Here is a 20,663-nt window from a genome sequence, read left to right as displayed (position 1 = left end):
CTTGATGACGCCAAGTTTGAGCGCGGAATCTTGGGACACGTGGTCTCCACCTCAACGGATGGTGCAAAAGAATAGAGATAGGACTTGGGAAGAAATCATGTTCATGGATGCGATTATTAACTTTACTGTAGTATGAAGCAGAGCAGGACCGAGTGTTGTGGGAGCTGAACGAGGCCGCTGGAGAGATTGCGCAACACACGCCTCACGAGCAGAGGAACTGTTATTATGACACAGTCGCCGGCGCCGCTTCTGCTTTTCCGGTCATGAGTATGAGGTAACACAGCTCTGTTTATCATATTAGATACATTTGAGAGTGTTGAAAATTATGTTATAACGTTACTCTGTGCGTTTGCTCGGCGGCTGCTGTGAGACACTTGTTACACACTGCAGTAAGATAGATCGATTTTAGAATATCATATTAAATGCTGGATGGATTGTGTTGATAAATGGCATGCAATTAATTTTAAAACGTTTTGTATGATGGAGAAAATGCTGTATTATTGGTACTAAAAATAAAGCTGCATCTGATTATGCTATGTTAGCTACTTGACAAAATAGTGTTTTTCTCTGAGGCATGGTAAAGCATGGTACTCGCAAAAAGTAAATTAGATTTAAACAATAAGACTAAACGTGTTGAGCTATATAAAAACTATTAGTTTTCTGTCTATAAATATATCAAAACAGTTGTTCCCTTGTCTGTTAAAACGTGTATTATATTAAAGCGTCTTTGGTGTTTCCGTGGTTTCTACAAAATGAAACCGGAAACCGAGGGTAACGCGGGTATGCCACAATTGATAGGCGATCCCTCACACGAGCCTTGGTTAAAATTGCATTTTTCTCACGATTTACAAATAATTGGAAACATTTGAGATATTGTAAGTACTCAAGTAAACAAAATATATAACACTGGCCTAGTGGTTTTTGGATATTTTACTGCAAAAATATTACATATTGCACCATTAAGACTAATGCACGGATACAATAATGATACACATGCGTTCTTTCTGTACTGCTTATTGTGACCAACTATGTATACCTAGATTTTGAACATTTTGGGCTAAATTTGTGTGAATTTGTCCGTTTAGGCGCAAGGAGAGGTGAAAGAGAATTAATTGAATGCTGCCTGAGGCGCGCAGCTCTGAGCGCTTCGGGTGTGTGCGCTGCGCTGCACATACAAAACTTCTCACACAGCGCACACGAGTTCTCTTTCACTTGAATGCATAAATTGGCAAGGCTTGAAAACGCGTGCAAATGATAAACTTTGGTGACTATGCAGTAGGGTTGTAACGATATGACGGTATGTCACGGTATGAACACGTATGATTATCATATCGTGTACTTTGCTTATTTACGGTACTGAAAAAAAAACGGAGAATCTCACTTGCACATAAACAACTTTCCACTTCACTACACTCTAAACTTGCTCCTCCCAAACACATACAGCAGAGACATTGTCAGAGACAGAAGTTGCTATCTCTAATCTCTATCCCCCATTGAAAAATAAGTTACAATTTGCAGTATGGGAATACTTGGGATATAGAAAAACAAACGTGGGGTTGTCCTCGAGTGTAGATATCCAGTTTGCAAAAAATGTGGACACAAAGTACCTGCAAAAGGAGGAAACACATCGAACATGTTCACCTATATTCGAGAGCACCATCCGTGCAGATGCAGGTATCTTCCGTTTATAAGTTGTATGATGTTCGTGATGGAGAGCTCCCGGAATCCAGCCATGAAAATGGAATGTACAGGTAGCCTAATGCAGCGATGTCATGTAAAAACACGCGATTTGATGGACTGATGAATAAAACGAAAGCAGAGCTGTACATTAAATCAAATCGCGACATGGTCTAGGCGGGGTCTGTGAATATTAAAGCGCAAAAAGACTGCGAAAAATAGATTTTTTTTTTTTTTTTTTTTTTTTTTTTTGCCCAGCCCTATCCATCCATCATAAAAGATATCCACATGGCTCCGGGGGTTAATAAAGGCCTTCTGAAGCGGAGAGATGTTTTTTTGTAAGAAAAATATCCATATTTATAATCTAAAATAACTAGCTTCTGGCAGAGGATCGTACGCATACTGCGCAAGTTGACGTACAACACGAGTAACCCGTGACGTGATGTATGACTTGGATGTAGGAGTAACGTAAGCTTAGACGGCTCTCAACAAACTCAAGCTCCTCTTCTCTTATATTGAAATCCTCTAACATTTCTCTTTAAAATTTCTCGTTTTAGACTTGTAATTCCTGACCGGTGTTTTGTTTTGCTCTATCCTCTGCGCTTCCACGTTCGTCATTACGTCATGCCTCGGGTCGGGGGTTACTCTTCCGCCGCAAATCGACGCGTATGGCCATCTGCCAGAAGCTAGTTATTATAGTTAATAAAGTTTTAAATAGCGATTATATATTTTTTACAAAAACCCATTGCTTTGCTTCAGAAGGCCTTTATTAACTATTAACCCCCCCCCAACCCCCTCCCGGGGCCGTGTGGAGTACATTAAAGATGGATGGATGCACTTTTTTTTGCTTCAAGATTGGACCTCCCATTCGCTGCCATTATAGAGCCAGGATATTTTTAAATATATATCCGATTGTGTTTGTCTGAAAGAAAATGGTCATATACACCTAGGATGGCTTGAATGTGAGTAAATCATGGGATAATTTTCATTTTTGGGTGAACTATCCCTCTAAGCACCAAATCAGTATATTAGAATGATTTCTGAAGGATCATGTGACACTGAAGACTGTAATGATGCATCACATGAATAAATTACATTTTAAAATATATTCACGCTTCAAAAAGAGCTTCTGCGCAAAAATATGGAATGCAGAAATGTAGATTTCCTATGGCCCTTTCTCTTACACACACTGTCTGTGCTTTTTTTTTACCCCCTCTTTCTGCTTTACTCGGAATACATAATGAAAAGACTTTGTTAATGTTGATATGCTGCTCGGTTGCATGCTGCTCGGTGAATACATAAAACAGATTTCCACCACATAAATGCAGACTTCTCGAAATGCTTATCCAAGTGGTATGGCACAATTTAGGGCTTGTCATAAAACAGAGGATGAGCTTGAATTAATTGGACATGCACAATTATCTTTCCAGGCAGTAGTCTCTGGTTTTGAGAGGTGAAACATGTTGAAACATGAGGGGTGAAATATGTTTGTATTCCAAGCTGAGAGTTGCAGACAAAAACTGGTGCTCTTGGCAACACCCTCCGCCCCTCGGAAACAACAAAGGTCTTTTCTTTTCTCCCTCTAAGGACGCTCTTTATGCTCTAAATTCCCAATCCCTCATTTCACCCTCATGGATGCCGTCTCTCTTGTCTCATCTTTTTCCCCCCTCTTGCATTGACGGCCTGTGAGAAATCCTCCTTCTCTTTCCCTCTTCTATTGGTGTTTTTCTGTCTGACGTCATCGTTTAGCGGCTGTAGGTGTCATGTACACTTGACCCTGTCTGCTAGCGTAGCTTCAGTGTTGAGGTAAACTACCACAGAGAGAGCTATTCCAAGCCTTGACTGCCTGCCATAACAGGGGCTTTATGGAGTCCAGCTGGTTCAGTTTCTTTCACATATGGACCTTTTGCCTAGGAGGCTTTATTAGTGTAACCTGTCCTCATTTTTCTCCAAAAACTCTTATTTGAATTTAAAAGGCAATTAATTCTACTAAAGAGAAGGTGGTTTGTTTTGACGGAGGGAATAGTTTGATTTATTTTTGTTCACGTAGTATGTTTCCTGGAATGAAAACGCAGTGATGAATCTCTTCTGTTTTGCTGTCTCATTCTTATGAAAGCAGTGGATGTGAAAGTGCTGTAACAGAGACTCCATTAAGGTTTGGCACTGCTGGGATTCTTTTGCCTTGTCTTAAGACCCATTCACACCAAGAAAGATAACTATAGTAATAACTAACTACCCTGTTTTTCAAAAGTTTGGGGTCAAATTTAATCAATTATAAATTAATTCTTTTATTTAGCAAGGATACATTAAATTGCTCAAGAGTGACAGACAAAAAAAAAAGTTTCAAATATATGCTGTTCTTTTGAATTTTGATCCTGAAAAAAAAGTATGATTATTTCCACAAAAAAACACTGTTTTAAACACAGACAAAAATGAGAAATGTTTCTTGAGAACTTTGGAGCGTTAATAATGGCCATTTCGGATCCATTGTGAGGAGACCAGTTTTTGTATGGTAGCCTGTGCATACTGGTTCAGACTGGATCTGCAATGAAAAAGTGCTTGGGCTGTGCATGTGTGTGTGTGTGTGTGTGTGTGAGAGAGAGAGAGAGAGAGAGAGAATCATTGGCTAGATTGAGCTGAGTCCTATCACTTCCTGACTTGCTTTAAAAGCGGCTGATGGGATTTTATTCTCTCGCATCAGTGTTTCATTGGCACTGGTAGCAGGATCCTGCTCTGATTAGTGTCAGAGGCGAGACTGCTGCAGATGACATGGCAGGGAAAAGTGAAGCTCTGACCCACCTGCAGCATTTAGTTTCAGTCACGTCCACCTGAGCCCCTTTAGAGCAGAGTGATGATATCACTGGTCTACCATATATGGTTATCAGGGTTTCACCTGAGACCCAAAACTGTGTAGTAAGATCCAAAAAAAAAAAAAAAACACTTTTTTTTCTTTGCTGTTTTTGCTGCTTTTGAACTCTATTCGTAAAATGATCCTAAAAAAATATATCACCATTTCCATAAAAAAATATTAAGCAACACAACTGTTTACAATATTGATAATAATAAGAAATGTTACTTGTGAACCAAATCTGCATTTTAAAATGATTTCTGAAGGATCATGTGACACTGAAGACTGGAGTAAAGACTGCATTTTTACCTTAACCTTCACAGAAATAGATTATATTTTTAAATATATTAAAATATTTAAAGAGACTTCTTTCAATAACATTAAAAAATCTTACCGACCCCAGTCTCTGAACAGTAGAGTATAATCATCTGTAGTAATGGAAAATGGGTTATTCATGTACAAAATAGGAAGTTCAGACTTTGATTTACAGGCTCTGTTGTAATCCTTATTGGACCATTCATTGAGTTTTCAGATGATGATGATTTTTTTTTAAACATGGTATGAGTCACAGACTTGCATCAAAACACATAGACATTAAAGTGACCCCCCTCCCCCCAGTCTGTCTGTTACCAGAATTGTGAAATAGTAAACAGTTTGCCAGTTATTTGCTTTACCTTAGTAAAAAAATAAATAAATAAAATAAAATACATTTTTAAATTCAAAATTTTAAATACATTTATTTCATACTAATGTATGCCTCAAATATATTTACATATTTAATGACACATCACTTAAGACTTACTTACATAAAATAATAATTAAACTTTATTTGGAGTATTAAATGTATTTTTAGTATGTTTTTTTCACTAGGTTAGTCAGTGCTTGAATGGAGAAATAAAAACACGATCTGCTCATCATCTGAATTTGAATCTCTCCCCTTCTCTGCTTCTGCAGAAAACTGTGGACTGTATGACCACCATGTCGGTGCCCTCGACACTGGTCAAATGCCTATATTTGTTTTTTGACCTGCCCCACATGCCCGAGGTTCCTGCCGCCACCCAGACTGAGCTTCCTCTGGCGGATCGCAGAGCTCTTCTACAGAAAGTCTTTGTCCAGGTCTGTCCGTCTTTAGGAACAGCATTGTCTCCACAAAATACCCATAAAAGACACACACTGACACTCTGACTTTCTCTCCTGGTTGTGGGTTTGCTCTGCTCAGATCTTAGTGAAGCTGTGCAGTTTCGTGTCTCCGGCAGAGGAGCTGGCCCAGAAGGATGATCTACAGCTGCTCTTCAGTGCCATCACCTCCTGGTGTCCCCCCCACAACCTACCCTGGAGGAAGAGCGCAGGAGAGGTGCTCACCACCATCTCCCGACACGGCCTCAGCGTCAATGTCGTCAAGTACATCCACGGTTAGTTGAAATGATGATGATTTGACTTCCTACTGCTTTCACTGTGGTTCTCTGCTGTTGCTGTGCATGGATGCATAATACTGAGAATGTTTTGCAGCTTGCATCTTATGAACCCTAGTAACATTTTAACCTTACATAACCATTTAATTGTTACTATTGTGCTTTTACTGTTAGTGTTTTTAGAGGTCAATGTCTGGTGCTGCAACCACCAGACATTGACCTCTAAAAACACTAACAGTAAAAGCACTCTTGTCTGCAATTGCTTTGCAATTAATGGAGAAGCACTCAGATTTCTGCCCATGGTTTAAGTCACCTTTAAAGTAGGGCTGCTCGATTATGGCAAAAATCCTAATCACGATTATTTTGGTCAATATTGAAATCACGATTACTGGTGAGCGATATGTTTCAAGTCTTATTTCATGATACACTATTATCCATAGGCTACTTTAACACTAATACTAACTAATGTAGCTAAGTAAAAGGTCCTCAAAACAGTTACAGAAGACAAGTAAACAGTCAGCAATACAATAAGAACAATGCATAGGCTTTTTCAGATCTTTCGATCTAATGAACGAAATAAGCTCACGCAATTTACATTGTTTACATTGTACAGTGTTTAGAAATCAGGAATTGTGAGAGACCATTGTGCTTGGGTCGTTTTTTCAAACCAAACTTGGGTCTTCAGCCGACAAAGTTTAAATACCGTCTGGCTAGCGTGCTTCCCATAATGTTTAAGTCAGAAGGCGTAGAGTCGGTGGTCTTTTGTGGTTGTTCAAATCGTGAGTGCCGTACACTTCCTGAAAAGTGAAGCCAACACATTTCAGTCGCCCCCAGGTGGCTGGTCGCAGTATAGGTCGTAAACCCCGCCCTCTCTATGTAAACAAAATGGAATGTGAGCCAAACTAAACAATCAAATTATACTTCTAATAATTTTTTTTCCAAATATGGTTTCTGCCTTTTTTCATTTTTTAAAATAAGTTTGGTTTTAGTTATTTGATGCTATAAAACGGGGGTTTGGCGTTATGATTGACAGCTGTGATTGACAGCTTCTTTGAGTGAAGTAGTCATGGAGGCACCAACGGGCTTTTTTGGGGGTATGACTGTGCTTAGTAGTTGTGTTTACCTTATTTTAACAAGCCTTCAGTTGTACTACATTCAGCAGATATCAAAATTGGAGCAGTCAGGCTACTTAAAAAGTTCAGTTGCTTGCGATTTCTTCTGTCTACTGCACAGACTTGGGCTCCGAACAGTGTAATTAGCGCAAAATGTCAGCGCCATCTTGGGGCATTGGCTGGCTTCACGTTTCTACAGTGGAAGAGATAAAGGTGCATCTTTTTTTACAGTCTGTTGTTCAAACTTATTCGTCCACATGAGCGTCTAAATTATGAATGCAATCCAGTCCAATGTGTTTTCGACTATCTCTGGAAGTCGTCAAAAGTGGACAAGCTCAAAACATTTTAGACCCTGATTACACCTGTATTTAGCATCGTCCATTTGTGATCCATTCGACAAAATGCTTCTTAAAGGTGCTCTAAGCGATGTCACACGTTTTTAGGCCAAAACATTTTTTGTCACATACAGCAAACATCTCCTCACTATGCGCTAGCTGCCTGTCCCCTGAACACACTGTAAAAAAACACGGTCTCTGTAGTCGCCACAAGATCCAAAAACGGCAACAAAAACTACCAGGTGCAGCCTGGACCACGAAACATAATAAACATGCTCCAGCCAATAACCGACAAGAATGATTTTAAATGCGTGTTCATGACTGTTTCAGGAAGCACGGAGGGGAGGGGGAGGAGGAAGAGGAGGGAGGGTCTAGCTAGCCTCTGTTTTGTTTGACAACACTTTGAACGTCAACAGGAAGTTACTCAACCCAGGATCGCTTAGAGCACCTTTGATATCAGGTGTAAACAGAGCCAAAAGTACAAATTAAATAAACAGTACTTTTTCAGTAGTTTTTCAGGAAGATGTAGGCCTACTAACAGTAGTATTCAGATAAGTAACTGCCTACAACAGAAATTGAGTAAAGTAATCAAACGTAAAATAAGACGGCATAGTCTTCACTGTATACATTTAAATACTGATTAATCTTATTATAGCTATTAATTCAAGTTATTAATTCAAGAGCAGTGAGTGATGTTATCTTTGTCTTTTGTTGTTCGATTAACATTAATGACAGACTTAAGGAGTAATATTGGGCTGCTGTCACTTTAAGACCGAATGCACGAATCCAATACACTGTTATACTGTTTTCTTTCTCGACTGTTTACAGTACATTTACTTAAGACATAACCGACTGTGTTTATGAGGATAATTATGAGGATAATACGTTGGATAATAATGGCATAATACTAGGATAATAATGGCATTTTTGTGTGTAGGCTATTTGACTGTTTAGGCGCATATCTGAAGCCCACAGTATACTTTGCTTATGTGTGTTCCACTCCGTCTCAGAGCGCACACAGAGAAAGCCACCTGGGGAACAGGGTCTCTTTCAGGGATTGATGTGTTTTAATGACGTGTTTCAGACAGTTTAGCTACAGTAGACTGCATTTTACAACACTCACTTATTCAGCTGATTTGGATGTTAAGTTTGGCTTAGGAAGGAATGAAAGCGCACTGCTAAATGTGGCAGCAGCACAATTATTGTTGATTATCTTGTTTTCCTAATCATTGGAATCTAAAAATCAATTACTATTAATCTCACAGCCTTACTTTAAAGTATGAGAATGCAGATGTGTTGTTTTTAGGCATTTATTGTTTTACTTGCAAAAAAGTGCTCAGAAATTTGCAGTCAACATGACACTTTTTGTTCTTGCAGAGAAAGAGTGCTTGTCGACGTGCATCCAGAACATGCAGCAGTCAGATGACCTCTCTCCGCTGGAGATTGTGGAGATGTTTGCTGGGCTCTCCTGTTTCTTGAAGGACTCGAGTGATGTCTCTCAAATACTGCTGGATGACTTCCGCATGTGTCAGGGCTACACCTTCCTCATAGATCTTATGATCAGGTGACTGATTTTTAATAATTTATTGCACATTTAAATCTTCAGGGTTTTATATGTGAAAGATAATGTGTGGTCATTGTCTAAAGATAAACCTGGACAGGAAGATGGTTATTGTGCAGTAATGATCAGATGACTATACATTATCCCTTTTATTGCATGCCTCCTTACCAAATATATCAATATTTTGTTGTCAAAACAAAACTGATCAAAAAGTTTGGGTTGTTAAGATTTTTTTTGTTTTTGAAAAGTTTTTTTATGATCACCAAGGCTTCATTTATTTGATATGATATGATTGAGTAGAGATATTCTCTGATACACTTGATGTACCTCTTAGGTTGGAGCAGGCCAAAGAGGATGAATCCAAAGATGCTCTAAAGGACCTGGTGAACCTGGTGACTGCTCTGACCACGTATGGTGTCAGTGAGCTGAAGCCAGCTGGTCTCACCACCGGAGCACCCTTCCTGCTTCCAGGTTTTGTGGTTCCACAACCTTCTGGGAAAGGTCAGCCCTCCGTAAAATGACATACACTTGACTCTTAACTTGTGTCACAGCACAGCTGGGTGTGAAAGTTGGTGATGTGAAATTCCGGGGTATGTTGAACTTCGGCCAGGAAACATTGTGAAATTGAGGTCTTTACAGGATTCAGATGGCAAGTTTGCAATGTTGAGGCTTAAGTGGCCTGCATTAGTAAAATACTTTAGAGATTTAGTGTGCTTGTATATTTGCAATCATTCAAATTTTTGCATCAGCTGAGTTTCTTTTCTTGCTTGCAATTGAGGATTTTTATTCTAACCAACAAAGAATTTCAAATGACAACTTCATCTATAATGCACTTTTTAGTACTGTGATTCTCTAAAAAATATTTTATTTTATTTTATTTTAATTTAAAAAAAATTATGGGCATGACGCTTAAACCTTTTTAAAGGGTTAGTTAACCCAAAAATGAAAATTCTGTCATTAATTACTCACCATCATGACAATCCAAACCTGTAAGACTCCTGTTGAGCTTTCTGTCCCTCCATAGACAGCCATTGCAACTTGGACGCTTCAAAAAGTTCATAAAGAGATCATAAACTAATCGGTAACACTTTACTTGAAGGGGTGTGCATAAGACTGACATGACACCTTCATAATCATGACATGACACATGTCATGAATATGAAGAAGGTTTTATGAATGTTTATGACAACTGTCATTAAGTGTCATTCGCTCAATTATGTCATTTTTAATGCGAAGATGACATTGTTTGAGATGTCCGAGTTATGACAACTTGACATAAACCAATACATCATAACCTGTCAGTGTCTTTGTCATGACAACTTGACATCATTTAGCTTAATGGGTTAACATTACATTAAACTGTCATGTGGTTGGTTTTGACATTGGCTGTCATGAGGCCAATATAATAGTGTCATAAATATGTATCTTGAGCTCAAGTACAGTGGTACAAATTGAACTTGTCATTAAAATGTCATTAAGTGACAAAACTCTGACAAATAATTTTATAACGGTGTCATTACTATTTTTCATTTCATGTTTTTTTTTTTTTTTTTTTTTTTTTTAAGTTTCCTCCAACATAAGGTCAGATAATAGACAATTTCAAATTTCGTAAAAAAGATGACACTGTTATAAAATAATGGTAACACTTTATTTTAGGGTCTTTTAACTAGTTGCTTATTACTATTAGCATTCATATGGCTAAAATATTGGCTATTTATTAGTACTTATAAAGCACATATTAATGCCTTATTCTGCATGACCTTATTCTACATTCTTAATCCTACCCAATACCTAAACCTAACAATTAACTATAATAAGCAGTAAATTAAGAGTTTATTGAGGGAAAAGTCATAGTTATATATGTATATGTATATATCGTTTATATATGTGTTCCCTATACTGAAGTGTTACCAAAATAATGTAATGTAATGTTAACCCATAAAGCTAAGTAGTTTTTTTCTTAAGTTTGATAATTAATCTGCTATGTCATGTTTATGACAGGTTATGATGTTTTGCTAATGTCAAGTTGTCATGACAAAGACACTGACAGGTTATGATGTGTTGGTTTATGTCAAGTTGTCGTAACAAAGACATCTCAAACAATGTCATCTTTGCATTAAAAATGACATAATTGAGCGAATGACATTTAATGACAGTTGTCATAAACATGCATAAAACCTCCTTCATATTCATGACACGTGTCATGTCAAGATTATGAAGGTGTCATGTCAGTCTTATGCACACCCCTTCAAGTAAAGTGTTACCAACTAATCTATATGAATTGAGTGGTTTAGTCCAAATTTTTTGAAGAGATCGGATCGTTTTTTAATGATGAACATATTTAATTTTAGGCTTTTACTCTCATATAAACATTGATCAGGGAGCATAAGCAGAAGCTCAAACGAACCTGAATGACATGCAAGAACAAACCTCTTCCGGAAGCACAAACGTGCTACACAAGAACGAACCTCATTGGTTACACAACACGTTTGAGCTTCCGGAAGCAATCAAGTCTCTTCAGATAATTTGGACTAAACCACTCAGATTTCTCTCTCAGAAAGCTCTCAGATTTCATCAAAAGATCTTAATTTGCATTCCGAAGATGAACAAAACTCTTACGGGTTTGGAACGACATGAGGGTGAGTGATTAATTACAGAATTTTTATTTTTGGGTGAACTAACCCTTTAAGTACTTGCAGTATGAATTAACCAAGCTGTTAATGAATGGCTGTCTGAACCACTGAGTGAGAGATTAGCAGTATTCTTCCTCTCTGCATTTTCATATTAACGTCCTGCCTCCCTTCATCAGCTAGATTACTCGTTTAGTCACACAGGGAGAAGAAGGGCCTGCGGTTTCCGAGGGAGAATTAAAACATTAGTGTTCACTGGCTGTAAATGGCATTAATTGGTCAGAAGGAGGCAAACGGCAGGCACCTACTGTGTAATCTGGTTAGGTTATTTGTTTGGCTTGTCTTATGCCTCGCCAAGAGCCATTTAAATGCTGTAATTAAAATAATGGCACCAGATAATGTTGTTTATGCACCCAGTCACATCAAGACTTCCTCTTTTCCAACAAGCCAATCACAAAGACTGTTTATTCCCTACTTTGTGGCGTGTCATTTTCATGCTGCCAGCATTAGCGCTTATTGCAGTGGGAGTTCATAAAGGTTGAATGCACAAGAATTTGTTTTTAAGGGTTGCAGGGTTGAAGAATTGACTTGCGTTGCCCTGTAATCATGTGATGGTTAGGTGTTCTTAGTTAATATTGCATGCGGTATGTTTTTCTTGAAGCTTAGTTAAAGAGTATGACTTCAGAAAGACCAAATGAAGTAATAAATGTAAGTAATGAATTTTGTCCTAAGAGATATTCCAGGAACATGAAGCAAGGACATCTGTTGAAGACCTCATATTCACTTTTGGAGGATATTCAGCAGTGTTGTAGTCAAGACCAGCTTATTCGAGGCAAGACCGAGACCAGAATAGGGTTGAGGCCAAGTCAAGACAGAGTTCACCAAGACCTTCGAATCTGAGTCCAAGAACTTTTGATCTTCGCCCTCGAGTCTGAGTCCAAAACACTATTTACATGGTCTTGGTATTGACTTGAACTTGACCCCCTTCTGGTCTCAGTCTCGGACTTGAATGAGCTGGTCTTGACTACAACACTGCTATTCAGTTATGAGTGAAATGCGCTACTACGTTTTACTGACATCTTGTTACAACAGAATTATTTGGAAGTTAGCATGAATATAGACTTCTGCACACAGATTAAGAGGAAATGAATATATGTGAGGTTGTGTTACTAGCTATACAAGAGTCGACCAAAGGTCACTGTTTCTACAATTTCATACTGTGATTAGGATTATGTGGTGTTAAACTAATAATACAAACTTTTGTTATTCGCTCTCCATCATGTTGTTCCAAACTTGAATGACTTTTTTTTTACTTCTATGGAACACAACAGGAATCATTTTGAATAGTTTCAAAATGTCATTTTTTTTCATTGTCCATGAACAGTTTACTTAAGAGTTTGATTTTTCTTTTCAGGCCACACGGTCAGGAACATCCATGCTTTTTCTGTGCTTCAGAATGCCTTCTTGAAGGCCAAGAGCGGTCGATTAGCACGTATGATCCTTGAAGCCATCGCCAATATCTACGCCGCCGACTACGCCAACTATTTCATCTTAGAGGCGCAGCATGCGCTGTCACAGTTTGCAGAGCGAGTAACAAAGCTACCGGAGGTGCAGTCCAAGTACTTTGAGCTGCTGGAGTTTGTTGTCTTCGGGCTCAATTACGTACCATGCAAAGAGCTTTTTAGTGTTAGCGTGCTCTTAAAGTCGAGCACTTCTTATGGATGCAGCATCACAGCCACTCGTACTCTTCTCAAGCTTGGGCGCCACCATCCCGTCTTCAGTGATGTCTTCCGTGAAGTTGGACTGCTGGAAGTGCTAGTTAACTTGCTCCACAAATATGCAGCGCTGTTAAAAGAGCCAACGCAAGCCCAGGATGAGCAGGGTAACATTTTTGTAAACTACATTTAAATAATTACAAAAAACACACACACATACACAATTTTTTTTTAGTTTTAGTAATTTTAGTACTTTAGAACTTTTATTTTTAGTCAATTGCCACTGCCAGAGCAACAACTTCAATAAAAATCAGAAATAAGTTTTTTGTGTAATATTTATATTTTATTTTATTTTATTTCAGTTAATGGAAAAACTTTTTAGAAGTTTCAGTTTTGGTTTTAGTTAATAATAACACTGCTCATAATGGTTTTATTTACATTGTTTGCTTATTGCTCCCTCTCACTGTGGTCAGGTGATGCCAAGAACAATGTGGCTGAAGAGCAAAAGCAGCTAGCCTGGCTTGTCATGGAGACACTTACAGTACTCTTGCAAGGCTCAAACACCAATGCAGGTAAATGTGCGCACAGATTTTTCTTTGAGCGGGATCTCTGGGTAGGATTTACTTTGATTCCTCCTTTTTTCTTGTTTTACAGTTACATTTTTGGCCTTTCTGACTTTGTGATAAGTAGGTTTAGAGAGAGACAGCAAACGTTTGGAGAGTAGAGAGGGGAATGTAATTGGGCTCCCAAGTTTTGCTGGGTTTAGAAAGAGGAAATGGTGAGCAGTAGGCTTGGATTTAAACTAACTCAGTAGTTCTGGTTTCATGTATCTTCCTCTTTAGCTACCTTTGTTCATAATCAGGGCCGCACTGAATCTTTCAAGAAAGCTCTGCAGATTTACGCAGAAAGGAAGGAAGTCCTCATAAAGAGAATTTTGTACAATTTTTGTATAATTCATGCAAGTACTTCACAGTTTTAAAGTCCCCCTCTAGTTAATAATTTTATCCCAATAATATTAAAACTCATCTTTGATCACCAAAAAGACATATTTAAAAGTTTTCATGTAAAAAAATTTTTTTGTCTTAAAATAGATTGAATGTAACTCTATACCCTTGCTTTATTTAGTATATGCGGATCTATTAATATGCTAATTAGCCCCGCCTCCACTCACTCGCAAGTTCAGAGATCCACTTGGTCAACTTACAGAGGTAAACACTGCACAATGGTAAAATAAAAGTAATTAATATGATTAGCCTTTTGCTTTTTTGATGTTATCAAACAGCTAATAATGTGTTGCTCATGTTACACAAACCATGTTCCCTTTTGAGAGTCAGACAGCTGCCTTCTAAACATCAGTATCCTGAGAATAACTTTGAACACCTTCAAGTGTGTAAGTGGAGTAAGGCATATTCACCATAACATCGTAATATACATCATACACCCGCTCAGGGCTTGACATTAACACCCGCCAAACGCGGGTAGATTTCAGCTGTGGCGGGTAAAGGCAGGAACACACCAAGCCGACGGTCGGCCGTCGGGCAGTTTTTCTTCGTCGGCCGTCGTTGTTCTGCACCGTCGGGTTAAGTTGGTCCTCGTTGGCTTTTTTTTTTTTGGCCGATTCGAAATGTTGATTCGCCGTCGGAGCTTGTCGGTCCGTCGGGCCATCTGATCATTCTGATTGGCTGTTCAGATACTGCCACCTGCTGGTACGGAAAGGCATTTCATCTTGCGCAGGCGCAGAACAGACGTGCTACTTGGCTGTCGGCTGTCTAGCGTTGGTTTGGTGTGTCAGGGCAACTTTGGACACAGACGCTGCCGACGTGAGCCAACCCCGCAGTCTGCTTTCGTCGCCACTGGTTTGTCGGTGTGGTGTGTTCTGGCCTTAAGACAGCCACTCCCACTAGCCACTTTGGCAGGTTGAATATAATTTCAGACTACAGCCTAATCAAAGGTAGCCAAGCTCGTCGCATCACAAAATTACAATTTAATCACAATTCTTTATCGATTAACTTGCTGTTAGTGAAGGCGGGATAGGCGGAATCGCACTGAATGACACACAACAGAAGCGCTCTCTTGCGTGCGCTCTCTCTCTCTCTTTTGCACGCGATCAGTTCTCCTTGCACCTGAATAGTCAAATACACGCACACACAGATGTCAAAATGTCCATTGCGTGGAGTATCTCGGTTATGGCTTAAGTGGACGCAAACAAGTGGGTAAAAGTCCATGCATTCAGCAGCCGAATTAAATACCTGTCTGTCATTAATGTTAATCAAACAACAAAAGATGTTAAATAAATGTATACATGTTAAATAAACCTAATGTATCTGAAAAGATATATATATTTTTAAATTTAGTATTTGTAATTTGCTTCTTTGTTCTTTTTTATAGCCTTAAAAAAAACTTATAAAATTTCTCATTATGCTTATATACAATGTAGTCTTGATTTGGGTGGGCAATCTGCATTTGAAAGTTTGTAAGGGTTTTAAATCTTGTAAATCAAGTAAAATGACTCAAAATCAAGAAATTTAAGCATGCCAAAGTCAACTTTAATCATAAAATGTAATTTCTCAACAGCAAAATTGTGGCCAGTGAAAATGATGAGTGGCTAGTAACTTAGTAAAACCACTAGCCACAGTTGCTGGTGAGCAAAAAAGTTAATGTCAAGCCCTGCACCCGCTATATTGCTAAATATACCTGATTTGTCATATCATCAGAAAAATATACCAGGATGACCTTTTCTTGAGACTCCACTGCTTCAGATCTGTCATAGTTAATGATATGCTAAAAAGCCTACCGGCACGTTGACATGACATGCAGTTTTAAAGAGAAAATACTCTGCAATGGTGTTGACATGAATTTGTACATGGTTTGTCTTAAAGCATATTAAAAACACCACATGGGCATATAAACAACATTAAAAACTTGATTTTTACCACAGGGGGACTTTAAGGAAATAAGCTTCCAAATTCCCCCCACCAAAAAAAAAAAAAAAAAAAAAAAAAGACAGATCGCCTTTTTCCCTTTAAAGGTGCCGTAGAACGTCTTTTTAAAAGATGTAATATAAGTCTAAGGTGTCCCCTGAATGTGTCTGTGAAGTTTCAGCTCAAAATACCCCATCGATTCTTTTTTTTTTATTCATTTTTTTAACTGCCTATTTTGGGGCATCATTAAATATGCGCCGATTTAGACTGCGGCCCCTTTAAATTCTCGTGCTCTCCGCCCCCGGAGCTCGCGCTTGCCTTAAACAGCATAAACAAAGTTCACACAGCTAATATAACCCTCAAAATGGATCTTTACAAAGTGTTCGTCATGCAGCATGTCTAATCGCGTAAGTATGGTATTTATTTGGATGTTTACATTTGATTCTGAATGAGTTTGAGGCTATGCTTCGTGGCTAAAGCTAACATTACACACTTTTGGAGAGATTTATAAATAATGAAGTTGTGTTTATGAATTATACAGACTGCAAGTGTTTAAAAAATGAAAATAACGACAGTCTTGTCTCCGTGAATACAGTAAGAAACGATGGTAACTTTAACCACATTTAACAGTACATTAGCAACATGTTAACGAAACATTTAGAAAGACAATTTACAAATATCACTAAAAATATCATGGATCATGTCAGTTATTATTGCCCCATCTGCTATTTTTCGCTATTGTCCTTGCTTGCTTACCTAGTCTGATGATTCAGCTGTGCACATCCAGATCTAATGCTTGAACATGAGCTGGTATATGCAAATATTGGGGGCGTACACCCCGACTGTTACGTAACAGTTGGTGTTATGTAGAGATTTGCCTGTTCTTCGGAGGTCTTTTAAACAAATAAGATTTATATAAGAAGGAGGAAACAATGGTGTTTGAGACTCACTGTATGTCATTTCCATGTACTGAACTCTTGTTATTTAACTATGCCGAGGTAAATTCAATTTTTGATTCTAGGGCACCTTTAAAATGGTCATTAGGCTTTAGCTCCATTACAGCTGTAAACCATCATTTGCTACTTCCTCTTCATCTGCTGGTGGTATTAGGGGGAGAGTCATTTTCAATCTTGAGTGAATTTGATTGGACAAAAATTTGTCTACTGCAGGATTTAGGATTTTTTTTTTTTTTTTACATTTTGTCAGAAGAAAAAGGCTACATTTTTAAATGTGAAAAATCTGCTAGGTAATTTTTTATAAATGTTTAGCAGTACACCAGACTCAAAGATTATAGACAAGGACCCAAAGCCAAAAATGTCAGTTTTTGCTTTCATGGGGTCTCGAACAGAAATACGACATTGACATTGCTCGTTTTAAAACTTTCCAGTGAACCTCTTAGGGTTTTATCATAATCGTGTTATTGTACTCCAGTTTTTCCTTTTTTTTATGTACTGAGGGACGAGTTAAAATTCATTTTCATGCTCTCAGGCCCTGAAGTAGTCTCACTCTCGGTGCTGAGTCAGGTCTCTTGTTGAGAAACGCTCTTAACTTCAGCTCTGTAATTATTTCTCTTCTGTTTCATGGCTGCTGATAGTCTCAGAATGCTCGCTCTCACAGATGTGCTCATGCTTTATTCATTGGTAGCCAATCAAAATGGTTTTGTTGCAGAAAATGACTAAAGTGAGTAATTCCAAATATGGCACTGCCACTGAGGTTATCAGTCATTCCTAAGTCTCACCACAGCTCAGTCTTGATGTGTCTAATATTTACATAAACAATACATTGAAGAACTTGCCAAGCTATAAAGTTGAACCTGGAACCCAAAATTGTTTGTCTCCAAGCTTATATGATACTCGGATGAATTTTTAACAATACAATCTCAATCTCTCAGGTTTGTTCCGTGAGTTTGGCGGAGCAAGGTGCGTGCACAACATTGTGAAGTATCGTCAGTGTCGTGAGCACGCTTTGATGATCATTCAGCAGCTGGTGCTGTCGCCATCTGGAGATGATGACATGGGCACTCTGCTCGGCCTTATGCACTCCGCACCGTCAACGGAACTACAGCTCAAAACTGACATTCTGCGGGTGAGGCACATTCATAACTCTGAGAAGAAAATAAGTGTGCACATCCAGCCTAAGTTGGTTACAGGTGCAGGTGACAATGGAGCAAATGTAGAAAAAAAATATCCACACATTAATGAAATTAATGTTCCAAAATTTTATTGAACAACTGAAATGGTCAGATGGAGACCTACTGATCAAAATGTTTCAGTTTGGTAAATACAATTTAGGTGCATTGATATTATATGTTATATAATATAATAATAAATAATAATATATATGGAGCATATATTAGTTTGCATATATTTACATTTTCCCTATATTAATAAATCTAACACACGGTCTTCACTTAAATTACTTTTTATTTATTTATTTTTTTTTTTAAGTTTAACCACCATATTTGCGTAAAATGCACTTTTAATGTATTGTCTCACCAAGTCTGCAAAAATACAGTAAAAATAGTAATATTGTGAAATATTTCTTTAAAAACTTTTCTGTTGTAATATATTTTAGAATGTGTCTGAAATGAAAGCAGCCATTAGTAAGAAAGCTCCAGTCTTTAGAGTCACGTGATCTTTCAGAAATCATTGTAATGTTCTTATTTGACACTCAATTTAGTGTTAAACAGTTGTGAAAACCATGGTGCATTTTTTCAGTTTTTTTTATGAATAGAAAGTTTAAAAGATCAGCATTTACTCAAAATAGTAAGTACATTTGTAATGTTACAAACATTTGTCTCTTTTAATAAATTTAATGCATCCTTTCTGAATAAAATATAATTTCTTGTCAACAACTGTGTTGTTTCCCGTTAGGCTTTGCTGGCTGTGCTGCGCGAGAGCCACCGTACACGCACCGTCTTCCGCAAGGTGGGCGGCTTTGTGTACGTGACCTCCCTGTTGGTTGCCATGGAGCGTTCCCTCTGTTCTCCACCTGTCATCGGCTGGGAGAAGGTCAACCAGAACAAAGTCTTCGAACTTCTACACACCGTATTCTGCACTTTAACAGCAGCCATGCGTTATGAACCTGCCAACTCGCACTTCTTTCGCACTGAGATCCAATACGAGAAGCTGGCCGATGCAGTGCGACTTTTGGGATGTTTTTCTGATGCTAAAAAAGTTGGTCCAGCAACAGTCTTCCCTTCAAATGCCCAACCATTCCAGCGGTTACTGGAGGATGAGATCATACCTGCAGAAAACGTGTGCCCCACACTCAAGCACTGCAGCAAGCTTTTCATCTACCTGTACAAGATGGCCACCGACTCATTTGACAGGTGTGTATAAATGGAAGTTGTCTTTTCTTAATGGATAGAAAGGGTCAATGTTTTTTTGGTGAGATATCATTAACATGGCTGAAAAAAGAAAATGAAATCCCTCTTTTTAAGGGAGCAGTTCACTTTTGTTGAGAAATTTTAAGAGGACTTAAGTGAGGATGGGCATTTTGAGTGATTCAGTCGAGTACTTTTTGCACATAAAAATACTTTTAAGTGTTTCGTTTAAAAACAATTTAAATATTTGAAATATAATATATTACATGTCTGTGAAGTTTATATTTTATTCACATAGATTACATCCCTAATTATTTTTCGATATTAAATAAATGAGCATAAAGGTTTAATAAAAACACTTGGAACAGCTACATTTGAAAATCAAAATGAACAAACCAGTTTAAAAAAGATAAAAATTAAACATCTAATTAAAAATTAAAAACACATTTGTGCTAACCCAGAGCTTAGATAGAAACCACTTTTAAAAGTAGACTACTGCCATCAGGGTAATTAACATGTTATTAACGGGTTAATTAAAAATGTCTATTTTAAAGGCCAATTCATACTGTACCTACAGACGCCGACCACTTTGACGGGTTTTGCTGGATCAGTGTAATACCCCTGTGAGCGATGGCATTGGTCAGCGCTTGTTTTCATCGATTGAACACGTTCTGTAGCGTTTGTCAGGTCGTGGAATTTCTGAGAAGTGACGTACTATGATCTGTTGATTGCCCACATTGGTCAGCGTCTGTTTTAGTCTGTTTTAGTCTGTTTTAGTCTGTTTTAGTCAGTTTTAGTCAGTTTTAGTCCGTTTTAATCAGTCTTTTGACTAAAATGCCATTTAGTTTGTCATATTTTAGTCATAATAATTGTTTTAGTTATAGTCTAGTTTTAGTCAACTAAATATCATAAGATTTTAGTCGATGAAATCCACAGTAGATTTAGTTGACTAAAATCAAATGGATTTAGTTAAATTGTAATGCATTAATTAGGAATTTCTCTAAAATTTCCAAACCCATTATATAGGCTACTCAGATTTAGGCAATACAGATTTAATTACTGTGACATATTAACATTTATCTTAAAATGAAATAAAACCACTTCTCCTAAAGAAGAACCTGGTCTTC

General features: G+C 37.9%; 1 protein-coding gene across 5 annotated transcripts in view; it reads left to right on the top strand.

Annotated features, from left to right (window-relative positions):
* The window catches only part of wdfy3 (WD repeat and FYVE domain containing 3), a 99,952-nt gene that overhangs the window by 27,592 nt on the left and 51,697 nt on the right, over positions 1–20,663 (top strand). For all 5 annotated transcript variants that reach the window (XM_048188196.1, XM_048188194.1, XM_048188193.1 and 2 more), the window contains exons 5-12: positions 5,480–5,641; positions 5,745–5,937; positions 8,762–8,948; positions 9,280–9,446; positions 12,990–13,457; positions 13,764–13,862; positions 18,103–18,296; positions 19,085–19,542. In XM_048188196.1, coding sequence (XP_048044153.1) covers positions 5,480–5,641; positions 5,745–5,937; positions 8,762–8,948; positions 9,280–9,446; positions 12,990–13,457; positions 13,764–13,862; positions 18,103–18,296; positions 19,085–19,542 — 1,928 coding nt within the window. The remainder of the gene's footprint in view (positions 1–5,479; positions 5,642–5,744; positions 5,938–8,761; positions 8,949–9,279; positions 9,447–12,989; positions 13,458–13,763; positions 13,863–18,102; positions 18,297–19,084; positions 19,543–20,663) is intronic.

The sequence above is a fragment of the Megalobrama amblycephala genome, linkage group LG4 (genome assembly GCF_018812025.1).
Source record: "Megalobrama amblycephala isolate DHTTF-2021 linkage group LG4, ASM1881202v1, whole genome shotgun sequence".
Classification (NCBI taxonomy): Eukaryota; Metazoa; Chordata; class Actinopteri; order Cypriniformes; family Xenocyprididae; genus Megalobrama; species Megalobrama amblycephala.
The sequence above is the reverse complement of the archived record's forward strand: the minus strand, read 5'-3'. Positions and strand labels throughout refer to the sequence as shown.